At 42.5% G+C, this 13,406-nt stretch overlaps 1 protein-coding gene across 1 annotated transcript in view; it reads left to right on the top strand.

Annotated features, from left to right (window-relative positions):
• The window catches only part of RPAP3 (RNA polymerase II associated protein 3), a 113,698-nt gene that overhangs the window by 48,605 nt on the left and 51,687 nt on the right, over positions 1 to 13,406 (top strand). The window contains exons 10-12 of the mRNA XM_069764489.1: positions 2,144 to 2,265; positions 2,460 to 2,530; positions 10,781 to 10,894. Of these exons, the coding sequence (XP_069620590.1) occupies positions 2,144 to 2,265; positions 2,460 to 2,530; positions 10,781 to 10,894 (307 nt within the window). The remainder of the gene's footprint in view (positions 1 to 2,143; positions 2,266 to 2,459; positions 2,531 to 10,780; positions 10,895 to 13,406) is intronic.

Here is a 13,406-nt window from a genome sequence, read left to right as displayed (position 1 = left end):
GCCCAGTTACGTAGTATATTGCCCAGTTACGTAGTATATTGCCCAGTGACGTAGTATATTGCCCAGTGACGTAGTATATTGCCCAGTGACGTAGTATATTGCCCAGTGACGTAGTATATTGCCCAGCCACGTAGTATATTGCCCAGCCACGTAGTATATTGCCCAGCCACGTAGTATATGGCCCAGTCACATAGTACATTGCCCAGTGACGTAGTATATCGCACAGTGACGTAGTATACAGCACAGAGCCACGTAGTATATTGCACAGCGACGTAGTATACAGCACAGAGCCACGTAGTATATTGCCCAGCGACGTAGTATATTGCCCAGCCACGTAGTATATTGCCCAGCCACGTAGTATATTGCCCAGCCACGTAGTATATTGCCCAGCCACGTAGTATATTGCCCAGCCACGTAGTATACTGCCCAGTTACGTAGTATATTGCCCAGTTACGTAGTATATTGCCCAGTTACGTAGTATATTGCCCAGTTACGTAGTATATTGCCCAGTTACGTAGTATATTGCCCAGTTACGTAGTATATTGCATAGTCACGTAGTATACAGCACAGAGCCATGTAGTATATTGCCCAGTGACGTAGTATATCGCACAGCGACGTAGTATACAGCACAGAGCCGCGTAATATATTGCCCAGTGACGTAGTATATTGCCCAGCTACGTAGTATATTGCCCAGCCAGGTTTGTCACAGGTGAAAAAATAAAAAATAAACATATACTCACCTTTCCGAAGGCCCGTTGTAGTCCACGGCAGCTTGTGGTCCCAGGGTTGGTATCCCAGTGCAGGACCTGTGATGACGTCGCGGTCACATGACCATGACGTCATGGCAGGTCTTTGTAGCGCAGGGCCTGTGATGTCGCGGTCACATGACCGTGACGTCATGGCAGGTCCTTGGCGCACAGGGCCTGTAATGACGTCGCGGTCACATGACCGTGACATCATGGCAGGTCCTTCTGCCATACCATCTTTGCCACCGGAAACTGCAGCGGAAGATGGCGGCCGGCGGGAGCTGCTCAGTTTACAACGGAGGGTGAGTATAGCAGGTTTTTTGTTTTTTTAAAATTATTTTTAACATTACTTTTTTACTATTGATGCCGCATAGGCAGCATCAATAGTAAAAGGTTGGGGACACACAGGGTTAATAGCGGCAGTAACGGAGTGCGTTACCCGCGGCATAACGCGGTCCGTTACCCCCGGCATTAACCCTGTGTTAGCGGTGACCGGAGGGGAGTATGAGGGCGACAGGCACTGACTGCGGGAAGTAAGGAGCGGCCATTTTCTTCCGGACTGTGCCCGTCGCTGATTGGTCGCGGCAGCCATGACAGGCAGCTGGCGAGACCAATCAGCGAATGAATAACCGTGACAGAAGGACAGACAGACAGACGGAAGTGACCCTTAGACAATTATATAATAGATTACTACACCTACTACATATTGGGATAGTGTATTGGAGATAAGAATACACCTTATAAATAAAATGTGTTTTTTATTTGCAAGGGAGAATATACTATTTAAGAAGGGATTGTCCCAATTACTGTGCAACCCCTTTTAATTTGTTCTCAGTTTTGGTTACCCTTTTATGACTGGCCATATGAATGCAGGGGCTGCAAAGCATTTGGAGAAGGCATTTATCTAACTTGTCATTTTTTTGCTTTTATATTTTACTTATCGAACACTACCATGGCTCATGGTTATACCAGGGTATAAGATTAGATGAAATGTACTTTGCTGTTGAGTAGAATGTCGGTGCACTTCTGATGCTCATGTGTTTGAAGTTTTGTAGACGTTTGATGTCTTTCAGTTGTGTTTTCTAAAGTCAAGGTCACTTTCAGTCTGTGCTGAGCCATCCGCATGTAATTCCTTTAGAGACTTTAGAGACCTTTGTGTGAAGAGAGTGACATTTAAGAATGTGAATGTACAAGAGAGAGGTCAGAAGAAGGTTAATGCTCAGGAATCGATGGTCTTCTCATTTTTTTCCTAAGTACAGTTTCTTCTCTGCTCCCGTTTTATAGGGAATATTATTATTTCACTTATGAGCATCAGTAGAAGACCTGACTTAATGTATGGATGACATCCAAATACACTGAATCTCCAGAAGGCATTCATCTGTTTCTATTTCATTCAGATACAAGGATGCAGAGGAGGACTGCACGCAAGCAATAGCTTTAGATACTTCATATGGAAAAGCCTTTGCCAGAAGAGGGACTGCAAGGGTAATGCTTGGGAACCTGGAAGAAGCAAGAGAAGGTGAAGTTGGATGGATGGAGTCTGATGGCCATTACACTATACAATTATTCTGCAATCTTACCAAATATTATAAAATCCCCAACATCCTTAATGTGATAGCAGTAGTAAGCACCGCTGCGCTGACCTTGAGATAACTTCTAGCATGTACTCTTGCACTACCTTCAAGTTATTAACTTTTATTTGTTCTCTTGTAGATTTTGAGATGGTACTAAAACTTGAACCTGGAAATAAGCAGGCAATAACAGAACTGGCCAAAATTTCTCAGGTCTGTACAGGGATGAACTAGCACTTATTTGTCATGACTTTTAATTGTTATATTGAGGAATATTTATCAATCTAAGTATGCAAGAGCTCTGGTGTAATTTGCTTCTAAAACCTTTCTTTTATGACTTCCACCATTTTTTGGGGCATGGCCTTGTCAAAAAGAAATGTGATTGTTCAGAAAATGGGAATATTCTAAAAGGTGACCCTGCACCAATAAAGTAAACTAATAGGTGGTGCAAATTTAACCTAGATAATCTAAAAATCTGTCAGATTTATCAGATAGCACAAGATGAATCTGTGGCTTTTTACGACTGTGTAAAGTAAGAAATAGTGTTGATAAATGATGTATATGGAATAAATTAATCAATGCAACTGTGGTCTTACATTTTAAGTATTCATAATTAATATTAAAGTGAGCCTATAATTAGATTTATGCTGACTGAATCACGGCAGCATGAATCCGAGCCAAGCTGTGTGATTACAGACTTTTACATGTTTCAAAAGAAACGTAGTTTGAAGAGCTGGCAGGTGGATATATGAAGAAACCTGACTAGTCCAATGCTGTCCCCCAACAGCTTTTCCTTGCTCTGGTAAGTTGGTTGACTGACTGTTCTCACATTTGTGTACTGTACATAGGCAGACACCCGTCGGACAAGGGGAGCAAGGCAAGTAGACTCTCTTCAGGGATCACACCAGACTTGTCGAGTGTCTTTCTAAAGTCTCCGGTTTGCCTTTCAAACTGTTGTCTTTGAAACGACATTGAATTTTAGAGTAAAACATATCTGGCTATAGTCACACAACTCGGCTGTGATGCATGCTGTTTGTGGTTTGGGCAACCTGAATCTAATGAGAGGTTCCATTTAAAACATGTAAAAGTTACTTTGATATACATAAAGACATCATGTTTGTGTAGGAAAAAGTAGGAAACTTAGGAGCAAGACAGGGGAGGGAGATGCTGAACAGGTAGCACATGTTAATAAGGTTTTAAGTAAAATGGAGTAACCAGCAGTATTTCCTTAAAGGCATTGTCCAGCCTTAGGCTACAAGTCTGAAGTCACTGTGAATCCTTACATTGTGCACCGGATGCAGGCAGTTATGTGACCACGAGTGTATGATTTGTGTTCTTTTGACCACAATCTGACTAGAATGTGTCTGGCCTCACTCGATACTAGAGATGGGCGGACACCTGGATGTTCAGGTTCGGCCAAACAATTACAAAAGGTTTGGATTTGGGTACCAGAACAGTACCCGGACCAAACCCGGATCATCACCGCTGATTAGACAGCCGCGTTTCCCACATTGTCAAAAGACAGCATGAGCGCTCAGTTGTGATCGAAGCTATAAAGTTTACCTTCAGTCACTGGTGTCAGCGGACGGGACTAATGCTCCCATCAGCCGACGCCTGCTGCTGCTAATAAGAGCGAGAGCAGGCAGCGCCTGATGGGAGTATTCATCAGCCGGCGCCTGCGCTGTATATAAATAATTGAAAAAAAAATTGTGTGGGTTCCTCTGTATTTTTGATAACCAGCCAGGCAACACTCAGCTGTCAGCTTCAGCAACGCCAATTTTTTTTTTTTTTAATTATTTAAATAAATCATTAAAAACTGCGTTCTTTCCCACACTATAATCCATGTCTGAGGGACAAATAGTTTTCATCCTGGATAGTGCCAAGATGCAACCATCCAGGCTGAGAACCACTGATGAATGAGCTTCTGCGAGCGCAGTATCAGTGATTTGCGGTGGCATCATCGAGAACACTGAGCACACTGAGAAAAAGTCTCACAGTGCAGAGAGGAGTTCACTGCAATTCACCAGGAGAACTTGAACTGCGATGAATTTTAACTGCGGTGAACTCACCTCTGCACCGTGAAACTTTTTCACTGTGCTAGCGGGGATCTCACCAAGGTCACCACAGTTCATTGGGCCAGCCGGGAATGCATTTTCAGTGAGCGGTGGTAACCTCGATGATCTCACCTCTAGTCACTGATGCTACACTCACGGCAGCTCATTCATCAGTGGTCCTAGGCCTGTACAGTCGCATCTTGACACCGCCCAGGTTGAAAACTGTTTATCCCCCAGACATGGATTATGGCATGGGACAGAACGACAGACAAGTGAGGGATATTGTATTTTATTTTTGTTTTATTTCATTAGACGAAGGATTCAATGGAATGGGCGTTATGTGAGTATAACTGTGTTTATTTTTAAATAAAAAAGTAAAAGTGTATTTTGTTTTATTTCAAATAAAGGACTTTATTCTGGCTGTGTCTTTATTTACCATACAACTGTAGGATTAGTAATGGAGAGGTGTCTTAACCCCTTAAGCCCCGAGGGTGGTTTGCACGTTAATGACCGGGCCAATTTTTACAATTCTGACCACTGTCCCTTTATGAGGTTATAACTCTGGAACGCTTCAACGGATCTTGGCGATTCTGACATTGTTTTCTCGTGACATATTGTACTTCATTTTAGTAGTAACATTTATTCGATATAACTTGCGTTTATTTGTGAAAAAAACGGAAATTTGGCGAAAATTTAGAAAGTTTCGCAATTTTCCAACTTTAAATTTTTATGCCCTTAAATCACAGAGATATCTCACGCAAAATACTTAATAAGTAACATTTCCCACATGTCTACTTTACATCAGCACAATTTTGGAACCAAAATTTTTTTTTGTTAGGGAGTTATAAGGGTTAAAAGTTGACCAGCAATTTCTCATTTTTACAACACCATTTTTTTTTAGGGACCACATCTCATTTGATGTCATTTTGAGGGGTCTATATGATAGAAAATACCCAAGTGTGAGACCATTCTAAAAACTGCACCCCTCAAGGTGCTCAAAACCACATTCAAGAAGTTTATTAACCCTTCAGGGGTTTCACAGGAATTTTTGGAATGTTTAAATAAGAATGAATATTTAACTTTTTTTCACACAAAATTTATTTCAGCTCCAATTTGTTTTATTTTACCAAGGGTAACAGGATAAAATGGATGCCAAACATTGTTGTACAATCTGTACTGAGTACGCTGATAGCCCATATGTGGGAGTAAACCACTGTTTGGGCGCATGGCAGAGCTCGGAAGGGAAGGAGCGCCATTTGACTTTTCAATGCAAAATTGACAGGAATTGAGATGGGACGCCATGTTGCGTTTGGAGAGCCACTGATGTGCCTAAACATTGAAACCCCCCACAAGTGACACCATTTTGGAAAGTAGACACCCTAAGGAACTTATCTAGATGTGTGGTGACCACTTTGACCCACCAATTGCTTCACAGAAGTTTATAATGCAGAGCCGTAAAAATAAAAAATCATATTTTTTCACAAAAATGATCTTTTCGCCCCCAATTTTTTATTTTCCCAAGAGTAAGAGAAGAAATTGGACCTCAAAAATTGTTGGCCAATTTGTCCTGAGTACGCTGATACCCCATATATGGGTGTAAACCATTGTTTGGGCGTATGGCAGAGCTCGGAAGGGAAGGAGCGCCATTTGACTTTTCAATGCAAAATTGACTGGAATTGAGATGGGACGCCATGTTGCGTTTGGAGAGCCCCTGATGTGCCTAAACATTGGAACCCCTCACAAGTGACACCATTTTGAAAAGTAGACCCCTTAAGGAACTTATCTAGATGTGTGGTGAGCACTTTGACCCAACAAGTGCTTCACAGAAGTTTATAATGCAGAGCCGTAAAAATAAAAAATCTTATTTTTTCACAAAAATGATCTTTTCGCCCCCAATTTTTTATTTTCCCAAGGGTAAGAGAAGAAATTAGACCACAAAAGTTGTTGTGCAATTTGTCCTGAGTGCGACGATACCCCATATGTGGGGGGTAAACCACTTTTTGGGTGCATAGCAGAGCTCGGAAGGGAAGGAGCGCCATTTGACTTTTCAATGCAAAATTGACTGGAATTAAGTTGGGACGCCATGTTGGTTTGGAGAGCCCCTGATGTGCCTAAACATTAAAACCCCCCACAAGTGACACCATTTTGGAAACTAGACCCCATAAGGAACTTATCTAGATGTGTTTTGAGAGCTTTGAACCCCCAAATGTTTCACTACAGTTTATAACGCAGAGCCGTTAAAATAATTTTTTTTTTTTTTTCGCAAAAATTATTTTTTAGCCCCCAGTTTTGTATTTTCACAAGGGTAACATAATAAATTGGACCCCAAAAGTTGTTGTCCAATTTGTCCTGAGTACGCTGATACCCCATATGTGGGGGGGAACCACTGTTTGGGCACATGGCAGAGCTCGGAAGGGAAGGAGCGCCATTTGGAATGCAGACTTAGATGGATTGGTCTGCAGGAGTCACGTTGCATTTGCAGAGCCCCTGATGTACCCAAACAGTACAAACCCCCCACAAGTGACCCCATATTAGAAACTAGACCTCCCAAGGAACTTATCTAGATGTGTTGTGAGAACTTTGAACCCCTAAGTGTTTCACTACAGTTTATAACGCAGAGCCGTGAAAATAAAAATTATTTTTTTTTTTCACAAAAATGATTTTTTAGCCCCCAGCTTTGTATTTTTACAAGGGTAACAGAATAAATTGGACCCCAAAAGTTGTTGTTCAATTTGTCCTGAGTACGCTGATACCCCGTATGTGGGGGGGAACCACTGTTTGGGCGCATGGCAGAGCTCGGAAGGGAAGGAGCGCCATTTGGAATGCAGACTTAGATGGATTGGTCTGCAGGCGTCACGTTGCATTTGCAGAGCCCCTGATGTACCCAAACAGTAGAAACCACCCACAAGTGACCCCATATTGAAACTAGACCTCCCATGGAACTTATCTAGATGTGTTGTGAAAACTTTGAACCCCCAAGTGTTTCACTACAGTTTACAACGCAGAGCCGTGAAAATAAAAAATCCTTTTTTTTCCCACAAAAATGATTTTTAGCCCCCCAAATTTTTATTTTCCCAAGGATAACAAGAGAACTTGGACCCAAAAAGTTGTTGTCCAATTTGTCTCGAGTACGATGATACCCCATATGTTGGGGTAAACCCCTGTTTGGGCGCACGGGAGAGCTCGGAAGTGAAGGAGCACTGTTTTACTTTTTCAATGCAGAATTGGCTGGAATTGAGATCGGACGCCATGTCGCGTTTGGAGAGCCCCTGATGTGCCTAAACAGTGGAAACCCCCCAATTATAACTGAAACCCTAATCCAAACGCACCCCTAACCCTAATCCCAACTGTAACCCTAACCACACACCTAACCCTGACACACCCCTAATTCTAATCCCAACCCTAATCCCAACCGTAAATGTAATACAAACCCTAACCCTAGCCCTAACCCTAGCCCTAACCCTAACCCTAATGGGAAAATGGAAATAAATACATTTTTTTTAATTTTATTATTTTTCCCTAAGGCTAGGTTCACATTGCATTAGGGAAATCCGTTTAGCACTAGCGGATTGCGCTAACGCAATGTCTTTTTAGGTGTCGTGTTTAGTGGTCGCGTTAACGTCCCCGCTCTGGAAGATCGGGGATCGGACCTCGGGCGCGCCGCGGACGCTGCAAGCAGCGTCTGAGGCGCGCCACAAAAGAACGGCACCTTGCTAGCGCGAGCCGAAAATGGCACGCTCTAGCGATGCGCTACACCCGAAAATCACATTGCTGTCAATGGTTGTGCTAACGGACCCGTTGCACGGCGTTAATTGTGACATTTTCGCCGTGCAACGCTGTCCGTTAGCGTTAACCCATTAACGCAATGTGAACCTAGCCTAACTAAGGGGGTGATGAAGGGGGGTTTGATTTACTTTTATAGCGAGTTTTTTATATCGGATTTTTATGATTGGCAGCCGTCACACACTAAAAGACGCTTTTTATAGCAAAAAAGTTTTTGCGTCTCCACATTTTGAGACCTATAATTTTTCCATATTTTGGTCCACAGAGTCATGTGAGGTCTTGTTTTTTGCGGGACGAGTTGACGTTTTTATCGGTTACATTTTCGGACATGTGACAGTTTTTGATCGCTTTTTATTCCGATTTTTTGTGAGGCAGAATGACCAAAAACCAGCTATTCATGAATTTCTTTTGGGGGAGGCTTTTATACCGTTCCGCGTTTGGTAAAATTGATGAAGCAGTTTTATTCTTCGGGTCAGTACGATTACAGCGATACCTCATTTATATCATTTTTTTTATGTTTTGGCGCTTTTATACGATAAAAGCTATTTTATAGAAAAAATAATTATTTTGGCATCGCTTTATTCTCAGGACTATAACTTTTTTATTTTTTTGGTTATGATGCTATATGGCGGCTCGTTTTTTGCGGGACAAGATGACGTTTTCAGAGGTACCATGGTTATTTATATCCGTCTTTTTGATCGCGTGTTATTCCACTTTTTGTTCAGCGTTATGATAATAAAGCGTTGTTTTTTGGCTCGTTTTTTTTTTTTTTTTCTTACGGTGTTCACTGAAGGGGTTAACTAGTGGGCCAGTTTTATAGGTCGGGTCGTTACGGACGCGGCGATACTAAATATGTGTACTTTTATTGTTTTTTTTGTTTTTTTTTTATGTAAAGAAATGTATTTATGGGAATAATATTTTTTTTTTTCTGCTTTATTTAGGAATTTTTTTTTTATTTTTTTTTACAAGTGTGGAAATTTTTTTTTTTACTTTTTCACTTTGTCCCAGGGGGGGACATCACAGATCACCGATCTGACAGTGTGCACAGCACTCTGTTAGATCGGTGATCTGACATACAGCCGGGCAGGATTAGAGCTGCAGCTGCAGCCTGATCCTGACCCGGAAGTGCTCCCTGCAGGACCCGGATGCAGCCCGGCGGCCATTTTGGATCCGGGGACTGCAGGGAGAAGACGCTCGGTACACGGTGAGCACATCACCGTGTACCGATCGTCTCAGGGAAGCCCGCAGGGAGCCCTCTCCCTGCGCGATGCTTCCCTGCACCGCCGGCACACCGCGATCATCTTTGATCGCGGTGTGCCGGGGGTTAATGTGCCGGGAGCGGTCCGTGACCGCTCCTGGCACATAGTGCCGGATGTCAGCTGCGATAGGCAGCTGACACCCGGCCGCGATCGGCCGCGCTCCCCCCGTGAGCGCGGCCGATCGCATATGACGTACTATCCCGTCCATGGGAATTAAGTCCCAGGTCACCTGGACGGGATAGTACGTCATATGGGATTAAGGGGTTAAAGACACCTCTCCATTACTAAGCCGTGGACTTGATGTCACCTGACAATACAAAGGTCACATCAACCCCACTTGCTACCGCAAGTGGGAATAGACAGGCAAAGTTCCAAAATTGCCACATGTAATAAATGCGCCTTTTCTGGGTGGCTGCGGGTTGCTATTTTTATTCAATATCTATGGCCCCTTAGCAGCCTGAGAATACCAGCCTCCAGCTGTCTGCTTGAGCTTGGTTGGTTGTCAAAAATTGGGGAGAAACCACACCATTTTATTTTTAAATTACTTATTTAAATAATTAAAAAAATCTTAGTGGGGACACCTCTATTCTTGATATCCAGCCTTGCTGACAACTGACTGTTGCAGCCCCTAGCTGTGACTTTTGCTTGGCTGGTTATCAAAAAAACAGAGGGACCCACGCCGTTTTTTTTAATTTTTTTAATTTATTTACTGTGCAGGTGCTGGCTGATGAATACTTCCATCAGCCACTCCTGCTCTCGCTGTTATTAGTGGCAGCAGACGTCAGCTGATGGGAGCAGTAGTCCCATCAGCCGACACCAATGACCAAAGGTAAACTTTTTACCTCCGAGCACAGCTGCGGGTTCTCACTGTTATTTGACAATGTGGGAATGCAGCTATCTGTCCGGCGGTAATGATTTTACCGCCTATTAAAGCAGTGTTTGCGAAAAACACGCAGTGATCGGGGAGCCGAACCCGAACAGTAACATGAACTTCCTGGTGAAGTCCGTGTTTGGTGTCCTTTCCCGAACAGTAGGTGTTCGGTACGGATGCCGAACTTTACTGTTTGTGTTCGCCCATCTCTACTCAATACACTTGTATTGAGCGAGGATGCACCCATCTAGTTGGCATGTGACTGCATATATGCAAATCACCTACTTGCGGTCATGCGCCCGGCAAGACAGAATCCTCGCAGTGAGCATGTTGTGAGGATTCACAAGTTTGAAGTCAGAGCGAATATAGACTTGTAGCCTAAGGCTGGTCAACCCCTTTAATTGTTGCCAAGTCATAACATTTCTCATGCTCTCATTTTAATATCCTCTAATATGAGTGGGGCTACATATTTATTCCTCTTTTTTTATTTGTCTAGGAACTTGGTAAAGAATCAGAAAATAGAAATCGTCAGTCTGCTGATGAGAGTAAAGAACTTGATAAAAGACGCATTGTAAAAGCAATAGATAAAGCGCCTTATCTAAGGTCAAATGTAAGTGTATGCATGCATAGTAAAATGTGCAGTAGTAATTCAGTATCTTTTTTGTGAGCAAAATAGTATCATTAATGCAATCTTCAGTTATTCAATAAGCTTGAAAAAAGCATCTCCTCCTTATTTGCAGCCTATTCTCTTTTGCTTATGTTGAACTTGAGAAACGCAAATCTACCTCCATGTGAGGAAAAGCTCCCCATGATTTAGCAGTTTTAGGTTTTGCACTTTTGCAGAAGAAACAAGGAAGTTTCTTTTGTGACCTGATGACAACACATTACAGAATAATTCTCATCATGTACAAAACCTACTTCAGAGCTATGTATTTTCATGAAATAAGCTGCAAAAAAGTCAGTCATATAGAATTGAGCTTAGCTTACTTATCTTGTCAAAGTTCTGGCCAAGCATGTGAAATTTAAAGCGAACTTGTGACCATTTTTTTTCCGATATAATCTATGGCCACCATCTTTCAGTCCCATGTGACCACATTCTACAATTCTGCACATATGACTCCAATTCGCCTTGCAAGGCCAATAAAAAAACTTTTTTTGTTTTGCTCACTTATTAGTTAGTATTTGATGGGCATCGCTAGTCTTGGTCTGGTGCCTCTGCTCTTCTTACGATGCCTCCCTTCTCTTCCTCGTGTGCTTGACGCATCTTGTCATCCAGACAGTGTTACCCTTTGCGCTTCTGCACAGTCGCAGTTCTCTTTGCCCTGCCACGGGCAGAGAAAAGTACTGCAGTCCGCATGCTTCGGGAAAGGTCAAAAGAGCTCCTGCGCCTGTGCACTGAAATATTTTACTATACCCTTGTCAGGGCAGAGAGAAGTGCACCTGGGCAGGAGCGTGATGCCAGGGGCACTGTGTGGATGCGTAGGACCCCGAACCTAGACCAGCGACGCCCATTGGATCGGACTGCCCCATAGGTGAATAAAAGGTCTTTTTTTTTTACCTTGCAGGACTAATTGGAGTCATACAGTGGGGGAAAAAAGTATTTGATCGCTTGCTGATTTTGTAAGTTTGCCCACTGACAAAAACATGAACAGTCTATAATTTTGACCCCTTTCTGACCTCGGACGGGATAGCATCAAAGCTGGGACATGTCAGCTGTTTTGAACAGCTGACATGTGCCCGTAATAGGCGTGGGCAGAATCGCGATCTGCCCGCACCTATTAACTAGTTAAATGCCGCTGTCAAACGCAGACAGTGGCATTTAACTACCGCATCCGGCCGGGCGGCCGGAAATGACGGCATCGCCGACCCTCGTCACATGATCGGAGGTCAGCAATGCTTGTACCTTGTAACCATAGAGGTCCTTGAGACCTCTATGGTTACTGATCGCCGGTAGCTGTGAGCGCCACCCTGTGGTCGGCGCTCACAGCACACCTGATTTTCTGCTACATAGCAGCGAACAGCAGATCGCTGCTATGTAGCAGAGGCGATCCTGCTGTGCCTGCTTCTAGCCTCCCATGGAGGCTATTGAAGCATGGCAATAGTAAAAAAAAAAAAAGTTTAAAAAAATTTTGAAAAAAATAAAAAAAATATAAAAGTTTTTAAATCACCCCCCTTTCGCCCCAATCAAAATAAATCAATCAAAATAAAAATCAAATCTACACATATTTGGTATCGCCGCGTTCAGAATCGCCCGATCTATCAATTAAAAAAAAGCATTAACCTGATCGCTAAACGGCGTAGCGAGAAAAAAATTCGAAACGTCAGAATTACGTTTTTTTGGTCGCTGCGACATTGCATTAAAATGCAATAACGGGTGATCAAAAGAACGTATCTGCACCAAAATGCTATCATTAAAAACTTAATCTCAGCACGCAAAAAATAAGCCCTCAACCGACCCCAGATCATGAAAAATGGAGACGCTACAAGTATCGGAAAACGGCGCAATTTTTATTTATTTATTTTTTTAGCAAAGTTTGGAATTTTTTTTCACCACTTAGGTAAAAAATAACCTAGTCATGTTCGGCGTCTATGAACTCGTAGTGACCTGGAGAATCATAATGGCAGGTCAGTTTTAGCATTTAGTGAACCTAGCAAAAAAGCCAAACAAAAAAACAAGTGTGGGACTGCACTTTTTTTGCAATTTCACCGCACTTGGAATTTTTTTCCCATTTTCTAGTACACGGCATGCTAAAACCAATGATGTCGTTCAAAAGTACAACTCGTCCCGCAAAAAATAAGCTCTCACATGGCCAAATTGACGGAAAAATAAAAAAGTTATGGCTCTGGGAAGGAGGGGAGTGAAAAACAAACACGGAAAAATGAAAAATCCCAAGGTCATGAAGGGGTTAAGGGTAGGTTAATTTTAATATTGAGAGATGGCATATTAAAAATAAAATCCAGAAAAATCACATTGTATAAATTATATATATTTAGTTGCATTTTGCAGTGAGAAATAAGTATTTGATCCCCTACCAATGATTAAGTGTTCTGGCTCCTACAGACAACTGTATTACATAGTCACCTTTATAAAAGACTCCTGTCCACAGACTCAATTAATTAGT

The sequence above is a fragment of the Ranitomeya imitator genome, chromosome 4, assembly GCF_032444005.1.
Source record: "Ranitomeya imitator isolate aRanImi1 chromosome 4, aRanImi1.pri, whole genome shotgun sequence".
NCBI classification, from domain to species: domain Eukaryota; kingdom Metazoa; phylum Chordata; class Amphibia; order Anura; family Dendrobatidae; genus Ranitomeya; species Ranitomeya imitator.
The sequence above is the reverse complement of the archived record's forward strand: the minus strand, read 5'-3'. Positions and strand labels throughout refer to the sequence as shown.